General features: G+C 51.4%; 2 protein-coding genes across 58 annotated transcripts; both read right to left on the reverse strand.

Annotated features, from left to right (window-relative positions):
* Nucleotides 1-271: 271 nt before the first annotated feature.
* MBD1 (methyl-CpG binding domain protein 1) lies at nt 272-13,226 on the reverse strand. Of its 50 annotated transcripts, none has more exons than XM_078348138.1 (18): nt 13,066-13,226; nt 11,625-11,759; nt 8,483-8,597; nt 8,189-8,391; nt 8,019-8,101; nt 7,735-7,775; nt 7,195-7,341; nt 6,965-7,093; nt 6,735-6,809; nt 6,494-6,610; nt 6,342-6,410; nt 5,531-5,698; nt 4,910-5,209; nt 4,679-4,771; nt 4,175-4,306; nt 4,028-4,089; nt 2,887-2,958; nt 272-1,239 (listed from the first exon to the last, which is right to left on the reverse strand). In XM_078348138.1, the coding sequence occupies exons 2-17, from the start codon at nt 11,732-11,734 to the stop codon at nt 2,919-2,921; spliced, it is 1,884 nt and encodes a 627-aa protein (XP_078204264.1). In that variant the 5' UTR covers nt 11,735-11,759; nt 13,066-13,226; the 3' UTR covers nt 272-1,239; nt 2,887-2,918. The 50 variants fall into 50 exon arrangements, with proteins under 50 accessions (XP_078204264.1, XP_078204263.1, XP_078204258.1 ...); XM_078348137.1 differs by having other exon boundaries at nt 4,679-4,816; XM_078348132.1 differs by having other exon boundaries at nt 12,867-13,226.
* An 804-nt stretch (nt 13,227-14,030) lies between these two features.
* CXXC1 (CXXC finger protein 1) lies at nt 14,031-19,379 on the reverse strand. Of its 8 annotated transcripts, none has more exons than XM_035271078.3 (15): nt 19,268-19,379; nt 18,419-18,537; nt 18,218-18,318; nt 17,705-17,940; nt 17,432-17,608; nt 17,019-17,045; nt 16,696-16,941; nt 16,426-16,533; nt 16,074-16,258; nt 15,584-15,791; nt 15,389-15,499; nt 15,199-15,248; nt 14,942-15,038; nt 14,535-14,687; nt 14,031-14,419 (listed from the first exon to the last, which is right to left on the reverse strand). In XM_035271078.3, the coding sequence occupies exons 1-15, from the start codon at nt 19,268-19,270 to the stop codon at nt 14,273-14,275; spliced, it is 1,968 nt and encodes a 655-aa protein (XP_035126969.2). In that variant the 5' UTR covers nt 19,271-19,379; the 3' UTR covers nt 14,031-14,272. The 8 variants fall into 8 exon arrangements, with proteins under 8 accessions (XP_035126969.2, XP_008978061.3, XP_035126968.2 ...); XM_008979813.5 differs by having other exon boundaries at nt 16,414-16,533; XM_035271077.3 differs by having other exon boundaries at nt 17,432-17,611.
* Nucleotides 19,380-20,950: the final 1,571 nt, after the last annotated feature.

Raw genomic sequence — 20,950 nt, forward strand, 5'->3', positions numbered from 1 at the left:
TCCAGGGCCCCAGTGGGTGACCGCAGCCGGGAACTACGGGCCTTCTCGCCCCAGCGCCCCCTAGTGAGCCCACCAGCAGGTCGAAGGTGTCCGGCCGGTGCCGCGCACCGGGAGCCTCAGCCTTCAGCCAACCCCCTTCCCCTGCGGCCTAGGGATGCGAATTGCCCAGGGTCCTTGGACAGAAGTGACCTTGATCTTGCCACCCACTATCCCAGTTTCTCAGAGGCATTCAACACTGTTACCACCATTCCTAAAAGAAACACTAAGCATGTAAGTGGGACAAAAAAATTTTAAAAATAATTTTTAAATAGAACAGCTTAGAGATAGAAACTGAATTATTTCCAATTCCTACTGTGCCCCAAACAAGGTTCACAAAAGGGCTGTCCTCCCAGAATTTCCTGAATTCTATACTTTCAGCATTAAATTCCATGATAAAGTGGGAAATCCATTCACCATTTGTAATACATATTGATTCATTTAATAAAACTGCATGGCCATATCTTTTGCATTTCTGTATCCCAGTATTAAGTACAGTGCCTACCACAGGCCAGGTTCTCAATACTTGAATAAACGACACAAAAATAGCCAGGACCAGCAAGTTGTGGGTGTGCTTCATAGAATCTCTGCACTTGCTGGAATCACCATGAAATCCATGGTCTTCAGCTTTGCATATTCAGCAACATAGTTTTACTGAGTTATCCTCAGGTGAGTAGTGAGACCTTTGGGAGCTGATTCATGGTAGGGCGGCTTTGTAATGTGTCACCTGGGCTAGGCTATGTTTCCCAGAACGCTCTTCCAGTAAGATGGGCCACAAGAGACATTCTGCCTGGTAACTGGAGGGGGGAAGTGAAGCAGCAGCATATTGTTTTTACACTTGGAAGGTTGGTGCTATGGCATCAAGCGCTGTTGCAGTTCACACTTGTTGTCATGTATCTGCTAGCTCACCTCGTTGGTGTGGGCAGCAGTCAGGCCTTTAGCCAGGCCTGCAGCTGCTCCACCTTCCCCAGGATCATCCTTGAGCTTCTCTAATTCCTGGGCCAGATGCATATTTAACTCTGTGAGGAAGGACACCAGCTTCTTCTGCAGGACACCCACATCATCGAAGCTGGAGGTGGTGAGAGACTGACATGGGTTCCAGGCCATCCTCGTCGGTTCCAGCTCGTGGTCGTTGGCTCCACTGTGTCCTCGGTCTCCCACATTTTACATCCATCTTCCCTTCCCAAGTGCCTGCCCTGCAGACTTCAAGCTCCAGCATTAGATGCAAGGACAACAGCCTTAGAGACTGTTTAACCAGCTCCCACAATGGCATGCAGTCAGATCCCTATAATAAATCCCTTAAAATACATATATACATAATCTTTATCTTAGTGGTTCTGCTCTTCTGACTGTACTCTAATACATACGGTAGGCAGAAGCTTAACTCATGAATCTAAATGCCAAATAAATTTCATATAGACCACTGTCAAAATTACCAGAATACGGGGGTTGGGTGGTTGTTTCCTGGGGAAACAAAGCAATATGTCTATCCAGCCTTGACTAGGGCTGAACTAATTAGGATGGAATAAAGGAAGTGGTAAGGGAAGGTGGCAGAGGCTGGACTGTATGAGTTAGAACTGGGAAATGGCTAATCCACATCTGAATTACCTAAAGCTGCAAGGCTGGGACTATGGTAAGGCAAGGGAGGCACACAGGATATAAAGTGTAAGGACGCACTCACTCAGTCCTGGCCATGTAAAGCTGGCTAATGAATTATAGGTCAAATCTTTTTGGCACTTTATAAATGAAGAATTGGAGAGAGTGAGGTAGGGCTGAGCCAAGACTGGCCCTTGGGCAGGACTCAAAGCAGGGATTCAGCCTCCTAGAAGACATTCAGCCTGAGGGCAGGAGCCAAGCACAAAGGTCATCAGAGGGTAGGAGCTGCACGTTGTCAGGAAAGATGAACCAGGCTAGCAGCTTTCGTTACAAAGACTGCTCTGGCTGAAGAGGGGGAGTCAGGGTAACAAGCAAAATGGAGAGCAGCCAGTGGAGAGAGATACCCTGTAGGGTTTGAGGAATCCTCTGCAGAACCTGGGGCCTGCAGGAAACCCAGTTTCTGTATGAACAGATGCTCTGACAAGGTGACTCCATCTACAACAGGCCGTGGCACTCCCTAAACCATGCAAGAGGCAGGAATGTAAGGGATTTATTATAGTACTTATAGTAATCTGCTGTGTTTTCAAGGTCAGTGAAAACTCCTGTTTGTGCATACAGGATTATAGGTCACAATTTAGTGGCTTAAAGAACAAGGGCTTTACAAGCTGGGTTTGATTCTAGGCTCTACTAACACCAGCTATTTGACACTGGACAAATTAATGAGTCTCAGTTTTCCCAACCACAAAATTGGGCAAAATCAATGTCTTCCCAAAAAGACTGTTTAGAGGATTACATAAATTGGGTCCATAGGAGGAACACGCCAAATAGTGGTTCCTTTCCTTTCCTCATTTATTCAATTACATTTTTAATTGCTGTCTCCCTGAGGAAGTGTGTAGAGACACTGCCAGGTCTCATCCAGGAGCCACTTACAATTATTTATGAAGATGGTTTGTTTAGGTTGTTTTGTGGTGGGTTTACTTATGACCTTTCCCCATCCCAGCTCCCCCACCCTTAAAATCCAACTTCTTATCCTACTCAGGATCTTGGGGAGGAGAAGATGCACCAACTTTCTATTCTTTCTCTTCCTTTCCCGCTTACTTCTAGGAGCTCAAAGTACTGTTAGGCCTGCTCCTCTGGTTTGGTGGTAGGTTTTTCCTTCTAGGTTGATTCACACACAAGCCCTGGCAACCAATCTAGGGTCCAGCCCCTAGTAGATCAGTGTTGTCTCTCATAAAGCCAGTCTGCAAATATCACCTTGAATCCTACAGTCTGTAGAAGCCTCCAGTCTACTGCTTTCTAGCTCCAGGTTTTTTAAGGTCTTTGGACCTAGAGAAGAGGGAGCAGGTCTGTATGTTGAATGAGGTTTGCTATGCGCGAAATGGAGCATTACAAAACCATTTCCTACTATTCTCTGTCCTCTATCCAGTTCCCCTTTATTGTTTTTGTATCTTCTAAAAACTCCCTGAAGGTAGGTATCCTGTGTCTCCAGAAGGGTAAGTTTTGCAGGGCTCATTGTCCTCAATGCTGTGCACCCAGAAGGAACTCAATCAGTACTTCTGAAATTAGCCAAGTATATAGATGGAAGGGTTTCCAGCCTGGTGGGCTGATTTGTAGGAGGAAAAGAATCCACGTGCTTAGGACAGTAGTTTATATTGATAGTGGCTGGGGCTCTATGCAGGGTCTGTCAACCTTCAGGAGGAAGCATTCCCCTATCCTCCCACCATCCTGGTCCTTACAGGAATCTACCCTTTGTCCTATGCCAGGCCTCCAGGGACAGTTCTGCATGGCAGCTGAAGTTAATAACTTCAATAGGCTCAGGAAAGGCTCAAGAGATTCAGCCCAAGCCTTTTTTATAGAGGCTGCTCCAGGAGTACAGGGCAACCAGAGATCACACAATTATGTGTGAACTCAGCTCACAAAGCCAGCTCAGAACCCAGATCTCCTGCCCTGGCAAGCCCAGCACCATTTCTCTGATACACATTGCTCAATGTCAGGCAACAGCCCACCCAGAGGTCTCCTAGAGGTTCCAAAGGCCTTCAAGACCCTAAATGGTTATTCCCTGAGTAAGAATTTATATATTAAAGCTGACCCCTATAGAAATCTTAGGAAAACACAGACCAGACTCCCTTTTTCTTTTAAATCTCATCATACAGTGTCAAGTCTTCCTCCTACCCTCAAAGTAGAGTCCTAACCTGGAATGCTATTGGGCTGGATCTCCGAAGAAATCTCTAGGGTCCTACACACACACACCCTTCATCGATTGTGATAAGCACAGTGGGTGTGGGCCTTTACCTCCCACCATACCATGCTAAACTGCTGGCTATACTTTCAAAACTTAGGGCCCACATCTGGCCTACACCCACTCCTTCCCCACCCCTCACTGTGTGGTGCACACCTTGGCAACCAGACCGCTGTGTCTCGGAAGCGGGTTCCACCCAGGCTGAAAATCTCCGTGATCTAGAGAAGAATTAACACCATAGGTCAGTGTGGTTGGTGGAGCTAAGGCAGGGTCAGGGCAGGGTGGGACATCCCCAGCACTGACCACGGGTGTGCCAGCCCCTCCTGCCTCCTCCTCTGGGGCCAATTTGGAGGCAGAGTCATCCTTGTTCTCCTCCTTGTCCTCCTCAGGGTCAGGTGGCTCTTGCTTCACAGATGGCAGGCTGGGGTCTACTGCCTGGGAGAAGTGGGAAACAGGCAGCTATTAGAAGGGCAGAGTTAGCCTGAGGAAAGTCTCTATCAGCCAACCCCTCACTGTGCCGACATATCCTATTTCCATCACATTTCAACATAGAAATATCATCTCTCTGCTTTTAAACCTTTCCCATTCCTCACTGACCTCTGTTTTTCTGTTAGCTTGGCAGCAAAGCGGGCAAAGCTAGTTGCCTATAGGGGGCAGGGTGTCTGTTAGACAGGTGGGGTAATTCTGCAGAAAGGTCGCAATCAGCACATCTATTGCTCTGCTCAAAAGAACCATCATGGCTCAGCATCACTCTGCTTACAGACCACCCCACTACAGCACCAACAGAACATCCATCAGTGCCCCCACCTTGCTAGGGCAGCCAGGCACCAATACAGGAGAAGTCAGGACAGCTGTGCCTGGTGTCCACTCGTCCTGGGTATCCGCCTTCTCTTGCTTCACCTGGGGTAAGGCCACAACCCAACTCAGGCCAGAGCACTGGGCCTCCTGCGTGAGGGAGGATTGCAGCAGACTTGGTCTCAGGACCCTGGCATGAGGCTGGGTGGGGCTGGGAAGGGCAGGACAGGATGGCGCCCTCACCTGCAACAGGGCTTCCGTGGAAGCTGCAACAGGGCCCGGCACCTGCACAGGACTGCTTGCGCCCTCCCGTAAAAACACAAGGTCAGTGCCAGGCGGAGGCAGCACAAAGCCACCACCTGCTTCCTGCTTCGATGGAGCCCGGGTATGGTCTGGTCGGGCTGTGCGTGTAACCAAGGTGGGCTTCAAGGTAGGGCCAAGATGGTGCCGCTGGGCAGAGCTGGGCCTCTTTCGACGACGGTAAGGTGGGGGCGATCCTGCCCCATCCTCAGACTCTGACCAGACACTGGGCAGCAGTCGCTTCTATAAGAAAAGATGGGGTGCTATGGCTACCTGGTGTCCTGACCAATCACATCCACCCTGCCCGGCTCCACATGCCTGCTAATCTCCCATCAGTCCCAGCATGAAATCTGCTAAATATGAGCCCTTCATCATTGAGCCTGCTACTCTCCTATTAGCAATACCAATGCCACCTAGACTCATTAAGCCAAGCACAATGTCTGTTAATCCTCAACCAAAGCTACTGCCCCACCCACCCACCTACCATGCCTGCCCACCACTCCCAGGCACTGGGGCGCCTGGCCCAACCTATCCCGTCCACCTGACCCTTCCTGCCCCACCCACCATGGCAAACTGCAGGCATTGGCGCCAACGACACTTCTGGCGCTTCTGGTTGCTGCCCCCGAATTTGGGCTTGTCGCAGCAGAAGTCGCAGCGGCCACAGTCCATCCGCCGTAGGCAGGCTGCACAGGCCCCGCACTTGCGGTTCTGCCGGCGGTTCGTGTAGGGCTGCTGGGGTGGGGGGAATGGGTGGTGCTGTCACTAGGACTAGGAGAGGCCATCCTCAACGCCTATTCCAGTACTGGTCCTGGTGCTCCTCTAGCCCCATCAGAGGGAGCTACTTGCATACTAGTCTCAGCATCCTGACTCCCTGCTAGTCACTCCTCAACATTCACTAGTTCAACACTGGCCACTATCGCTGAACCAGCTGGCCCTTGATACCATTAGGACTGTGGCTGCTCCACTACAGTATCCACTGCTGTATTTCCTAGGCCCCCACTAGCTACCAAGAAAAAGTCTCTGACCCCCATTTCCAGCAGCATTTTGATAACTCTCTATTAGCTCCCATCCTTGTGCCTACTCTGTCTGCTCATCCTATGTGAACCCCAGTCACTGTGCTAGCTGCTCCTCTGTTGGTCCCATCACTGTGTGTGCTAGTCCTACATCAGCCACCAGAGTGTCGGTACATGTAACATTAGGCATGTCATTCCACCTGCTGACCCCATATTAGTCCTCCATTATCTACCCATCCCATCCTAGGACCCATTACTGTGCCTTGCTGTTCCCCAATAGGCTCATTCCAGCATCTGTTTCTCTGAAGTTAACCAAGCGTCCTGAGAGTCTAGGCTTATCCAGGTAGGGTGGGGCCACTCACTAGCTCGTCCTCGTCTACACAGTAATAGATGAACTCGGCAGGTGGCGAGGGGGTCAGGGCTCTGGGGTGCTGTAGAGGCAAACGGGGTGGGGTCAGGGCAGGTACTGGGTAAGGTCAGGGTTGTGCCTTCCCCCCACCCACTGGGGCCTTACCGGCTCTGTGGGCTCGGGGGACTGTGATGGTGGAGGTGGAGGCAGTGGTTGGGCACCGGGATGCCGCCTGGCAGCCATCTTGGAGTCACAGCCTCCCCTGCGGCGGCCATGTTTACCCTGGGAGAGACCAGAAAGGATGGTTTCAGCTTGGTGATACCAAGCAGACACAGGACCTCCCCACTCCCTAAGTGCAGAAAGCATGCATGGGACAGGCAGACAGAGGGTGGGGTAAGGCACTCACAGTGGGGGGAGCCACAGTCAGGGGAGTGCGTCGCTGACATCTCTGATGACGGCGACGCAGGCGGTGAGCAAGGTGCTGGCAGACAGGGGCAGACAGGCGAGGCCAGAAAGGTGAGCATGGGGTTAGGTAGAAAAGAAAGACATGAGGTAGGCAAGGCCAGGTTGGGAGGAAGCAGAGGCAGCAACAATTTTACCAGCAGAATGAGCTCTGTTCCCGCCAGCCTGACTCACCCGTAGGCAACGTCGCTGGACACATTTCCACTGGCGCCTGAGACCAGGGCGGGGAGGGCGAAGGCAGATGCGGCAACGGCCACAGTCCTCTTGGGTCTGACAGCCCCGGCATACTCCACACCCTCGGCTCTGTTGGGGGGGGTGGGAGCAGAGGCATGAAGCATGGGGCCAAGCCCATGAGGGCCAGGGGCCGAGGTGAGCCTTGGGCTCTTTCCACTTGCCCGACTCACCCTTTCCACAATCCGGAGGCAGCGTCTCCGCTCACACTTGCAGAACAGCCCCGATGCCACATCATGGGGCAGCTGCAGGAGGCAGGTGGAGCAGGCCCCACAGTCTTCTGTTACCTGGCAGGCTGCACACTCCCCACAGCCCACACGCTGCCAGGAATGGTTGGGACGAGATCACGGGCCTGCTCCAGAAGCACTGGTCCTCCCATGTCTACTGACCCTACATCATTCCCGTCATCATTCTAGTCCCCCGTTAATCTCATTACTATATCGGAGAATGTCTGGTTAGCCACCATCACTGAGGCCATTAGTATGTCTACTGGTCCCCTGTTAACTTCATCACTGTGTCTACTGGTGCAGTAATGGTAATGGGAATTAATTACCCCATTATTTCCCATTACTGTGTCTGCTGACCTATAGACAGCATCCTATAAAATGACTCTTCAGCCTGTGGACCCATCATTATCCCTTCAGATCCTCTACCAGCTCCATTACATCCTGTTCCCACTGTAGAGCTGTGATGAGGAAGCAGGTTGTGCTTACCTTAAACATTCTCTGTTCCCGGTTGAAGGCAATTCTCTGTGCTGTGCGGAGGAAGAAGGAAGAAGAAAAGTGGAAAGTAAGCAACAGACATCTGACTTCACTCACTGCCTATGCCCTGACTTTCACTATTCAACCTCTACCCATGCTTGCTATCTCCAATATCCAACCTCCAACCATGCCAGTAGCCTCTGTCCTGGCATCCACATTTAACCCCTGGCCTAGCATGACATTGAACCTACTCCAGCTCCTATCTCCTGATGCCCCATCCTCTAGGCGTCACTCACCTCGGCAGTCCTTGCACAATGTTTTGAGCCGCTGTCTTTGGGTGCCATCCCCTGAGAAGCTGATGCCACAGTTCTCACAGCATCTGGGATGGGAAAGACAGGTGTGGGACTCCAAGAGCACCCCCAATCACAACCCTCACCCATCTGGCTCACCTTAGACAAACACTTACCCAGGAGCAGGGAATGAAGCTGGGACTGTGACAGTGTCAGCCTTGGTCTCATCCTTTGGGGCCTCCTTCCTGACCTCACCACTCTGGGGTCCAACCTGACGTTTCCTGACCTCACCACCCTGGGGTCCAACCTGATGTTTCTGAGTCTTGGATGGTCTGGAAGGCTTCTTTCGCTTCTTGCTGGTGACAGCCACGGAATGGGCCTGGAGAGTAAGGGAAGGAGCAATGTGGATCAGTGGGTGGGTGTTGGGTGGCATAGCCACCCCTACCCAGGCATCTCACGTTGTGAAGTACCTTGGGGGCTGGATAACACAAGATGCCTTGTTTGAAGTCGAAGAGGGTGAGATCACACGCAGGGCCCAGGTATCGAGTCAGCTCAACTTTGCTTCGGATCCTGTCTCCTGTGGGGCTAGGGATGGGCCATGATGGGTTAGCACCTAGGTGGCGCCAATGCCATTTCACCCACACAACCTTCTGACAGGGCTGGTAGGATACAGGAGACAGACTGGAATTGGCCTGTGAACCCTGCCCAGGCCCACCTCAACTAACCTTGGAAGCAAAAAAATTAAATAGCAAGACATATACAAATGCCACAAACAATATAAATGCAAACAGATAAACATGTTTATGACACATAATACTAGTAATAATGAAACTATTTCATGTAAATACAAATAGAAACACAAACATATTAAATAACACAAAAACATGTTAACATTATGTATCAAGTACATAATCTGTGCTGTGGGAGGAAGAAGGAAGAAGAAAGTGGAAAGTAAGCAACAGACATCTGACTTCACCCACTGCCTGTTTTTTAAAACATATAAACAAATGCAACCACAAACAAATTAAAGTATAAGTAATTGATTTTGGGACCCATGGGTTTCTTGCATTTCTGTATGCCCTGCAAGAAAAGCACTGATTGTCCTTTTTATAAACTATCTTTCCAAGGATGTCTGTAAAGCAAACAACCTTGAAAAATAAGAGATAGGGTCTCCTTCCATAGTAAAGGAAAAGCATATTTACTGTCCTAATATTATAAAAAACTTGATTCCCTAAGCTCAGAGTTCTTTTCCTATAATACTAATACAACCCTACATGACTAATTCATGTCATGCCGTAGGAACTGGAATTCAGAAAACTGGTACAAAAATAGTAATACAGTAATCTCCCTTCTCATGCAGGGGATACATCCCAAGTTCCCCAGTGGATGCCTGAAACCGTGGATAGTACCAAACCCTAATGCAATATGTACTATGTTTTTTCTATCTGATAACTGAGATGGTTACTAAGAGACTAACAGTCAGGTTGTGTATACAGCATGGATATGGATATGGATATGCATATGCATATGGATAAAGAGATGATTCGCCTCCTGGCCAGGACTGAGCGGGATGGTGTGAGATTTCATCACACTACTCAAAATGGCATACAACTCAAAACTAATAAATCATTTACTTCTAAAATTTTCCATTTAATATTTTTGGATGGTGGTTGACTGTAGGTAACTAAAGCTATAGAAAATGAAATTGCAGATAAGGGGGGACTACTGTATTCTGGATTCTGCAACTGTTGTAATAAACTGTCTTTCATCTGTGACCCAGGAGTCTTATCTCTCCTACCAGCGCCCACCAAATTCTGTCAAATTCACTATTATCTTGTCCTAAAAATGAAATCTCAGATCCTTTACAGTTCTTGACAACTGTACTTTTAAATTTTGAAAGTTTTATACAAGTACATAAATACATGAATAAATTATAACTAAATATAAACAAAAAGTAATTTTTAATTTGATATTTACCTGGAAAAATGGCAACTTAGATTTAAAAAATCAGAAAGAATAAAGAAACTTAATTCTTAATGTATCCTAAACACATGTAAATGCTTATAAACATCTATGCTGACTCTCATTATTTATGGTAGTTATAGTCTACAAAGTTGCAGTGAACACTGAATACAGAACCATTGCTCCTAGAGAAAATACAGTGTTAGGTTCCTGAGAGCATCTGGTCCATTTTTGTTAACTAAGAATATATAACTTTTGTCTTTTGTGTATTTCTGTTTAAAGACACATTATTTAACATCTATTTTTTACTGCTGATTATTTGCACGGTCTTTTAATGATTCCAACCAGGAGCTTTGGATGCTGTATGTGTTCTGTAGGTTTGTTTGCCAATATTCTTGCTTACTAAGCCAGTTTTGGCATTGAAAACCACTATTCTACATAACCCTTTTCCTGTATAACACTTAACAGTATTTTTAAAATTCCGCAGAAGACTCCTAATTGGGAGAACCTGTACTGGATCCAAGTTTAACATTTTTCATGCCATGTCACCTTTTGAAATGTGCAAGTCAGCCAGCACTACCTGATATAACCTTAATATTTTCCTAACCCAGAGTAATGTTAGTTTGGCTTTCCTCAACAATGCTATCCACTACGAATTACTGATCATCATTTCATGAATCCACCAATGTAGCTGCTTTCTCATCTTTTCCACAGCTTCAAGACTATGAATGCTTTCTGTACTTTCTGAAGCAGCCTCATATGCATATTGGCAAATTTCCTTCTTTTTCTGGTTGTACCATATTTTTGATGCGTAACATTGAACTTGCAGCCGACAGCATTGTAACTCATGTATGAAAAAGGTTTATCTACCTTCTATTTTCTCCGTAAGAAACAACACAGCCTTCTCACACTCAGGACACTAAACAGCACCTCAGCACTATGCTTGGGACCATTTTAAAAAACAAAATCACCAACAAAAAGTACAAAAATTGGAAAAATGTGACACTAAACACACCATGAAAAGAACAGTTACTTGCTTACAGTATTAAAGCTAAAACATGTCCAGGCATGGTGGCTCATGCCTGTAATCCCAGCACTTTGAGAGGCAGAGGCAGGCAGATCACCAGAGGTCAGGAGTTCAAGACCAGCCTGACCAACATGGAGAAACCCCATCTCTACTAAAAATACAAAAAATTAGCCTGGCATGGTGGCGCGTGCCTGTAATCCTAGCTACTCAGGAGGCTGAGGCAGGAGCATCCGTAGAACCCAGGAGGCAGAGGTTGCAGTGAGCTGAGATAGTGCCATTGCACTCCAGCCTGTGCAACAAGAGCAAAACTCTGTCTCAAAAGTAATTTTAAAAACTGAAACAAAAAGAGCTCCTTCAGCCTCAGCTAGAAACACAGGCACTGAGTGACAGCTTTTCACTGCTCTGTGCATGTCCTTGAATAATCACAAATGCACTGTGAGTTGTGACTTTTAAATTACAAATAAATTTTAAGTAGATAAAATTGCAAACATAAAATTTGCTAATAATAGCAATGAACTGTATATGCATAATTTAAACTCCATCCATAAATTAAACCACCCTATTTGATTTTACCCTAATCAGGTTTTACCCTACCCCAACTCTGTCCACAACCCACCCAGTACCTCTGGTAATAGGTGTCTGAGCGTCCGCAGGTAGCCCCTGACTTGCGAAAGACTTCACGGCGCTTCCAGCCAGGGCCCAGGGCTGGGCAATCCAGCCAGTCCTCAGCCATGGAGGCCACAGGAAGCTGCAGTAGCCTGAAAGGGGGTGGAGAGGATGAGGGAAACTGAGGCTCTAGTAAGGGACAAAACTGTGCCTCAGGCCACACAAATCACTGGTATCCATTAGTGCTTGCCCAAGACCTAGGATCTGCCATCCCATTCTTTCCTATTCTGGGCCTAAAAGATCCTCATTCCTCAACCCAAGGGTCCCCATTTCTTATTCTCAGTGTCCTATTCCCTACTCCTCTCTATCCTTGGACTGACATCCCATCATTTCTCCTCACTGCCAGTCCACAAACTTTTCATCCTTTTCCCTCATTCCTCCCTGTCATTGACCTAAGGTCCTCTATCCCTCTATTTTATCACCCCAAGACCCCCATACTCCCCATCCTCAAGCCCCAAAAGGCCCCATTTCTCTTGCTCTCACTACTTGACTTCTTCATTCCCCCTTCCTTGACCCAGGAGTTCCTAATTTCCCTCCTTCAGTGTTTTAACCATTCCATTCCTTCCTTGTCTGATGTCTTCTTATCCTGCTATCTCAGTGTTACAACCTCGACTTCCTCTGCGAGAGACACAACTGCTTCAACCCATGGCCTGAACAGCCCCTCATCTTTTCCATTCCTCACACTGGAAGCCTCCTATGCCTCCCCTTCCTCAGCCCAAGAGCTCCCCACTTATTTTTCTTTTCCTTCGATGTTCTGACCCACAATTTCTCCCCAGTGTCAGCCCTCAAACCTTCCTGTTTCTCTCCTCTACAGCCAAAAAGTTCCCCTCTTTTCCCCTTCACTGTTCTCATCCTCCGTTCCTCTCATCATCATCTTGAGAGACCCTAATTTCTCCCCTCAGCATTCCGAACCCTCCCCCATTCTCTGTTCTTGTCCCAGGATCATGCCATCCCTAACTGTCAGTGTTCTGATCTCCTACTGCTCCTCATCCTCTATATGGGGCCCCCATCCCTCCCTTTCAGCATTCCAACGTCTCCATTTCTCCTGTCATCAGCCTGAGGGCCCCTCATTTCTCCCTCAGAGTTCTGAACCCCTATCTCTCTCTCTCTCTCAACTTCAGATGCCCTGATGTCTCCCTTCAGCATTCTGAACTCCACCATTCCACCCTGTCCTCACCCCAGGATCTCGACACTCCTACCTGTCAGAGTTCTGAGCTCCATTCCTTCCCGTCCTCAGCCTAAATCCCCCCATTTCTCCTCGTCAGTATTCCGACGCCGCCATTCCTCTCCCTCACCGGCCTGAGGGCCCTCCATTCCACCCCGTCAGCGTTCTGAGCCTCAATTCCTTCCCATCCTCCGCCTGAGCGCTCTCCACGTCCAGCCCCAAGGCTGTCTCACCAGTCTGGCACCAGACCGGTATCTTCCGCAGCTCTAGGCCCGTGGACCCAAGGCGAGGGTCCCTCCTGCACCTTCCGCCTCGCCCTCCTCCCCTTCTTCCTCCTCGGCGGCCGCCTCCTCTGAAGCGGTAGCTGTTGCCTCCGCGGCTGTTCGTTGCTCCCGGAACCGGAAGTCCGCGGCCTGCCTCTCTCGGGCTCCTCCTCTAGAGACGCACCTGCGCGCTAATGCTTCGACGGCGCGTGCCCTTAATAGGGAGGCTCCTGCGCCTGCGGGCTAGCACGCAACTGTGCGCGCGCCCCTGCCAGGAACGAGTTGCATCTACGTGATGACGTTTAATAGCCGCTCGCGCCCCATCGAGGGATCAGCAGCCGCGGAGCCCCTCGCTGCCTCTCTGGCGTGCGCATGCGCTCTCCAGTCTAAGCTGAGGGGAAGTGGTTGGGGAGGGCTTGCGCTTGCGCCCTCCGTTTCCTCCCGCGGTCTCCAAAGCGGATGCGGACGGCGGCGAGAAAGATGGTTCAGGCCTGCGCACTCCTTGGCCCAGCCGGCACTCTACTCTCCCACCTCTCGCTGGTGTCGAGCCTGTGCCTCCAGGTCTCTCCGAACATCAACCCCAGGGCTGTCGTGTCCTGCTCCCTCCTCCCCGCTGAACCGCCGCGGGGCAAGCGGGCCGGGGAAGGGGGCGGTGCAGCTGCACCGCAGGTAAACTGAGGCACGCTGGAGGGCGCGCCCCTGCGGATCGTCAAGGTGGGGCTTAAACGGGGCCTGGCGTCCACGGCGGACGACAGCTCTGCGTGGGAGAGAGGAGCACGAGCGGGCAGTGTCACCACACTGAATGCGCGCTACGTAGACCTATGCCCGTGGGAGGCTGGGAATGTGGGTCCCTGGGCTCTTCCGGGGTGCAGGAGCCCCCATCTTACCTAGGAGTTGGGAATAGTTGCAACCGCAGCAATGTGGAGGCAGCTTCCTTAGTTTCTTCAAAATTTTATTAACAAAACCCAGGGAGGGGAAGGATGAGTGGACTCTGCAGCCCCACCAGGCACTGAACATGGAGACAGGGAAAAACCCTTTGACAAAGGCAGACGGGCGGTCAACCGGTGGATGGGCACAGGTTGAACCAGAGAAACTGATGAATGGAGGAACGGACACACGGGCACTGGGCGGCTCCCCCATCTGGAATGCAGGATGTGAGGGGTCCAGGCCAGGAGGCTCAGCGGTCGGCACTGGAGCGCAAGTCGGTAGTGAGGGGGTCGTGCTGGATCGTCTGGTGCAACATCAGGGCCAGCAATCCCGCGCGGTTTGTCATGGCTGTGCGCACATTGCGCTCCTGCTCAAATAGCTCATCCAGCTTGTACCACTGCCAAGGGAGCAGCAGGAGTCCTGAGCAGGCACTCTTGAAGCCCCGATTGCCCTCGGCCACGTCCGGGATGGACACCTACCATGTGCAGCACTGAAACCACATGGAAACCTACCACACGCACACGCTCCAAGTCCACTTCCGCACGTCGCAGCTTCTCCCAGCAGTAATGGCGATTGCATTGGCGCTTGGGCAGGCGGCAGAAGTCACCTGTGAGCTCAAAGACATCACGTACAAGGGGGCACCCGCATACCTCGTCGGCTGGCACCTGCAGGGGGGCCAGGGTGGGGATGAATAACGGTGATATGGGAGAATAGGAATGGGGGCTCAAGGAGGGAGAAGGGAAAGAATGGAGGTTTCAGGGGATGGTGAGGAGGCATGAAAAGGGAGGAATGGAGGGTGAAGCAGCAGAGAAGGTGAGAGGAAAAAGTGAAGGAAAGGTTAAGGTGAAGAAGGAAGGGATGAATGTGGGACAGTGAGGCAGGGAGGGGCAAAATGGGGGAAGCTCAGGGAAAACCTTACTTTGGGGTCCCGTGAGTGCTCAGGGCACAGCACCTGGAGCCGCTTACAGTATGTTTTACTCTGAGGATTATAGACATCACAGAAGAGTCGTGTGGCCCTGGGGGTTTGGAGTAAGTAGAGAGAGGGTAGTGGAGGGAGGGAAAAGAGGCCCACCTGTCCTTGCTGGTGCCCATATCCTGCCCCAGTGCCACACACATCCCACTTCTGACCCCTGCCTTAACCCCCCACCTGTCACTTCACATGGCACCTTCACTTACCCTTCAATTCGTGTGGGGTACATGGACCCAAAGGACGTCTGGCTCTCATACTGGAGGGATGAGCACAAATGGAGGGAACTGTGGAGATGCACTGCATGCCCTCCCAAGACACCACCCAGACAACAAATCTGTCCCCCACTGGCCCGCTGATGTCCCCACATGGTCCGCCCCCTCAGTCTGACACCCCAACCTTGGCGTAGCAGCGCTCCATGTGGCGCAAGGCAACACGTGGGTTGATGGGGTGCCCACAGGAAACACAGAAGATCTGCAGGTCTGTGTCATCACTGTCACCCTCATTGCTCTGCATGGGGTGGAAGGAACAGTAAGGATAGGCAGGACAAAGTACTGGGCCCTGCCCAGCTGCTCCCCTGCCTCACCGCCTCACCTCCTCATCCTCGCGCACAGCCTGCTGCTTGGCACGAAGAATGATGGCCTCAAGCTCATGGAATCGGCGTTCCATTTCCTGAAGGCGAGTGCGGGCACTCTGTTGCTCTCGGCGAATGCGTTCGAGCAGCTTCTTACCATGCTCTTCAGCAATGCAAGGACTCTGCTGCCACTGCTGGATGCGCTGGGGGAGGATCTCGTAGATGCGGCTACAGGAAAGGTGGCAAGCGACAGAATGAGTGAGGTGATCAGTAAGTAAGGATGGCAAAATAGATGCACGACTAAATGGCAAATGGAGAAGTAAATAGGTAACAAGTAGAATGGTGGATGAATGGACACATGGGCAGATGGGTGGGTAGGTGGTTGGGTTGAGCGGGTAGTGGCTGGTGACTGAATGGTGGATAGCTGATTGACTGGTAGACAACAGAAGGCTGTGGTCAGGCCCTACCATGCACTTCCTGACTCCCTTAAACCCCGCAGGAATGGCTCACTTGGCTGCCAGCTTCATGCCACAGTCATCTGAGCAATACTTGGAGCTGGGCTGGGCGGGGCGCACACAGCCAGGCCCCAGGCACTGAGGCAGCGACGCAGGGTCCTTGGCATCGTTCCTCTCTGGGTGTTTCCATTTATCCTTGTGCTTCTGCTTCTGCCGATGCCGCTTGTACCGCTCCTCCTTCTGTGGAGCAAGACAGGTCAGGTCAGGGTGGTCAAAGTCAGCCCCAGACCCCGGTCTCCTGCTCCATTCCAGCCCTTTCTGGCTCTTGCCCCATTAAGCCTCTGAGCTCTGCCTCTCCCTCATCCCCACCCTCTGCCTTTCCACATCCATTTTACCCTCTCCGTCACCTTCTTCTCAGATTTCTTCTCCCGACGCTTCACATGCTTCACTTTCACTGCCCTCTTCCGAAGCGCGGGGTCCAGGAATGGGGACTCTTCTGTGTCGCTCATCCAGGGCTGCAAGCAGGGCATGCACTGACCCACCTGCCCCCCTCATGACAACCCCACCACCTACTCATGTCCCAAATCAGCCTTCCATACCCTCTGTCTCCTCATTAGAGATACTCTCTGCTTCTGTCACCTCCACCCTTCCACCAGGGGATGCGCCTGTCTGCTCACCAGGCCATGGTCATCAAAGGCCCCTGCACAGAAATCCTGATACAGGTCAGGATCCAGAGGTAGGTCCTCATCTGAGAGTGGCTCAGGCGTGGCTGTAGCCTCAGGAGGCTCCTTGACTGCTGATGACGCCACTGCCCCCTCATCTTCACGGATGCGCCCTAACTTCTGTGACGGCTGTGGCTGCTGTTGGGTGGGCAGTGGCCGACGGGGCCTTGGCAGGGACTCTGAGGGCGTCACTGGCGAGAGCTGCAGGGCAGAATCTCAGGACTGGCCCTGACCGCCCTGCCCACATGCCCCGCCCTGCCCTGGGGGGCTGGACTCACCGAGGAAGGGAAGTACTTGTACGATTCCTGTGCCGGCAGGAGGAAGGCCCAGGTCAGCCCCAGGTGGATGGAGTGTGGCCTTGTCCTAGCCCCACCCACCTGGCCTGGCCTTGCCTCCCTAGACATACCTCCCCGCTATCCCTCATTACCAGGACATGCTCAGCCCTGCCTGATCCTCACTGACATGCATGACCAACTGGAAACACCTGGCCCCACTCTGTCCACCCAGGGTTAGTGGGGTTTCTGCCAGCCCAGCATACCTTGTCATGCCCCATTCATCTGGACATGACAGGCCTCTTTCCACCTATCTAGTCAGGCACAATCCCACCTGGCCCATGCCTAGACTTAACTAACCCTGCATGGACCCACCAGCTCTCCCACACCTGACCCTACCCAGCTCTGTCCATGCTCACCCGGGCCCGCAGCTGGCACTGGCGCAGCCGGCATTTCTGCCGGATCTTGTTGGGGCCTCCAAACTTTTTCATGTCCCGACAGAAATCACAGTGACCACAGTCCTCAGTGCGCCGACATGCCTCGCACTCACCACACATGCGGGCTGACCGTTTGATCTGCTGCTGCTGCTGCTGCTGCTGCTGGAGGAGGGGGCCCAGAGAAGAAATCACCGACCCAGGCAGGGCCAACATGGAACCACTTTACACATCCACGCACTTTATACAGCCACTCACCTGGCTGGGTGTGGCCACCAAGGGCTGCGGAGAGGATTTGTGGGGTGAAGCAGAGCCCCGAGCAAGCATGGCCCCAACCCCTGTCCCTGACCCTGCCCGACGCTGCAGGTCTGGATCCGGGACAGGCCTCTTGCGCCCTCCACCCTCATCCCGGGGCTCGCTGCCATCCCGCTCATTGCCATCCCGCTCCCGTGACTTCTTGTGCCGATAGCGAATCTCTAGCTTGGGGTCCTTCTCTGTGGGGCAGAGAGTAGGGATAAGGTGAGCATGGAGGGCATGAATGGTTCCAAAACCTCTTTATTCCCCTTTTCTCCCTTACTGTCCCACTTACCTATTCACCTCTGTACACGACAGAGCTGCCCCTTCCCGTGGGGTCTTCTATTACCACTCACAATGCAGCCCCCATTCCAGCTCACCACAGACATGTATTACTACTCCCCATTATCCCCCACTGTGGCTCCCCCACCGCCTCTGAAGCCCCTCCTGACTTCCTTGTCCATGCATGGCCCTCACCTCGGCACTCCCGACAGTACCACTCCCGGATGGCCTTGGCCATCTTCTCAGTGATCCGGATGCAGTCCCCATGGAACCACTCATTGCAGTTGTCACACCCGCTGCAGAGGATGGGACAGGTGGTGAATATGTAAGGGGCACAGCCAATGGACCTTACCCCACCCTGCCAGTGTCAGTCCCGCCCACCTCTCCCGGGCTCACATCATGAAGCAGTTGATGTCCGGTTTGCGACAGATGCAGTAAATGGGCGCATTCTCCCCATTCTCCGACTTGCTGTCCTCCCCAGCATCTGGAGGCTCTGGGTCTGAACCATCACCCTCCTGCGGGACACCCCCATTACGGCTCTTTAAACAGCCCCCACCGTGGCGGCTCATCCCAGCATTACAGCTCCATCATGGTCAGCACGGATCCCCACTCTGCCTGCAGATTTCCCATCGGGGCCCCCAAAAAACCTCTCCATCACAGTCCCCACTGACTCCCATCCCTTCCCCTGACATCCCATTACTCGGCTTCATACTTCCCATCACACACCCACAGGCACCCGCTCCCTCTGTCTACACTCACTGGCGGGTCATCGAGACCCAACATCGTGGCGCCTCACAGACCCCGCCTAACTCACTCCTTGAACTTCCCATCACGGTTCTCCACGCATCCCTCCCTGTTTACTTCACAGACCCTCCCGGCACCCGCACCCCCAGTCTCAGCTGTCTACGGATCCCCGGCCAGGGACTCTTCCTCAGCACGGCTCACCACAGACCGCCCAAAGTGATTCCTCACAACCCCCTTATCCCTCTGCCCAAAGAACCCCCAATCATGGTTTCCCACGGAACTACCGGGTACCCGGAGTCCCCACTAAACTTCTATTACGGACCCCCACCGTGGCTCACCATAGAATTCCCAGATGGCTCATCATTCTGCCCATAGACTCCCGCCGTTCTGTCCAGACTCCGGTTATCGCTCACCACAGACCCCCTAGTCGGCCGACAGACCCCGAGGTTGCCAACCCCACTGACCTCCGCCGCCGAATCCCTCACTAGACGCGGTACTCACCATATCTCCGCTCCCGGCGCACTCCTTCAGGACCCCGGCCGCGACCCGCGAACCTACACAGACCCCCTCAGCGGCGTTCCAGGCGGTTGCAAAGGCGCCCACAACTACTTCCGCTTCTGGTCACGCCTCCCAGGCAGCGTACTCCTGTTGCGCAGGCCCCGTGAGTCGTCTCCGCCGCAAACCATTAGGCGCCGCCATCTTGATTACGTATCCGTATGGTGGCCGGATCCATACCATCGCCGGGAACATGGCTGCGCTCAATCCTGGCTTTCGCGATGGGGCCGCCACCTTGTCAATAGAGTCCGTACGGTGGCTGCTGGTACTGTCTCGACGTACAGGTAACATGGCTGCATCTACTGCGTGACTTCCTCACAGATGCCGTCATCTTGGAATCTGATTCCGTACGTGGGTCGAATTAGTACGGTCCTAGAAGACACATGGCGGCGACCTAATTGCGGATTCCACAAGGGCGCCGCCATCTTGATGGTTGATTACGTACACTGGCCGCTTGTCAGAGAGATTCACAGGTAAAGCTGCCGCTCCCGAAACACTACCTGGATCAAGTCTTATTCATTCCTCCATTCAGTCTCTTTCTCTATCCACATGCGTTAATGGGGCGTCGACAGGCTATATACCTTCCGCGGTGGAGGAAACCAGTTCTTCTGTCGTCTCCGACTTCACCTGCCACCACTCTTTCCGGATCTCACTCCTCCCACTTGTCATTCTTCTGCCAGGCCTGGCACGGTTCAGCTTCTATTTATTTTATTTTTATTTAAAAACAGTTCTAAAACTAACATCAAATCTTATTTTAGTTCTATAAGCTGCACAATAAGCCTAAGCACAGTTTACTTACCCATTTCTTTGTTGCTTAGCATTTAGAACATTTTCAAATGTTATTGTAAATAAAGTTGCAATGAACATTCTTAAACATAGATCGGTATGCTCATTCCTGATTATCTCTTGTGAAATATGATATACAAAACGATGTCACTCTGGTTAAGAGCTGTAAAATGGAGCCTGGAAGCCATTCTAAGGACTCCCCGCAAACTTGCAAAAAGGAAAACAAACCAAAACTAAAACACAACAGGAATTTGCCTCGAACCTTTGAATTGGTCCAAACTACAACGACCACACGGTCCTGGAAACCAGCTATATTTCACCAGTGCTGCGTCTCCTGAACAAAACCAATGAACTATAGACTCATGCTGGCCAGCTGCCTCCAGCAATAATAATTCCTTTAAAAGAATTTGTGTAATCATCCTTAATTTCCTTTTTATTTTTCTTTAAAACTCCTACTCCCATTTCTCTCTTTGGAGCACAATCTGACTTTGAGCTGAATCTGGGTCTCCTGAATTGCAGTTCCTATGCCCCAATAAACTCCTGCCTTGCAGCTTGGTCTGTTGCCTCTTCTTAGTTGACACTCCTGAGAGATAACATTCTAAAAGTAGAATTACTTTATAATTGACTATAAATATTATAAGACATGTTAAAATTTGTCGGAGGTCATTGGTTTGGACAGTGCTCCTGCAGGAGGCCCCACCAAAAATGGAGTCACCCACACTAAACTTTCATGCCACCAAGTCAAAACTAATTTGTTTATCTGACCTTCCAAGAAATAAGTAGAAAGATACAGAATAATAGCTAAATCCCCAAATGAGCCACTTTAGCTTGACAATCCCCTCT

This window comes from Callithrix jacchus, chromosome 13, assembly GCF_049354715.1.
Source record: "Callithrix jacchus isolate 240 chromosome 13, calJac240_pri, whole genome shotgun sequence".
Classification (NCBI taxonomy): domain Eukaryota; kingdom Metazoa; phylum Chordata; class Mammalia; order Primates; family Cebidae; genus Callithrix; species Callithrix jacchus.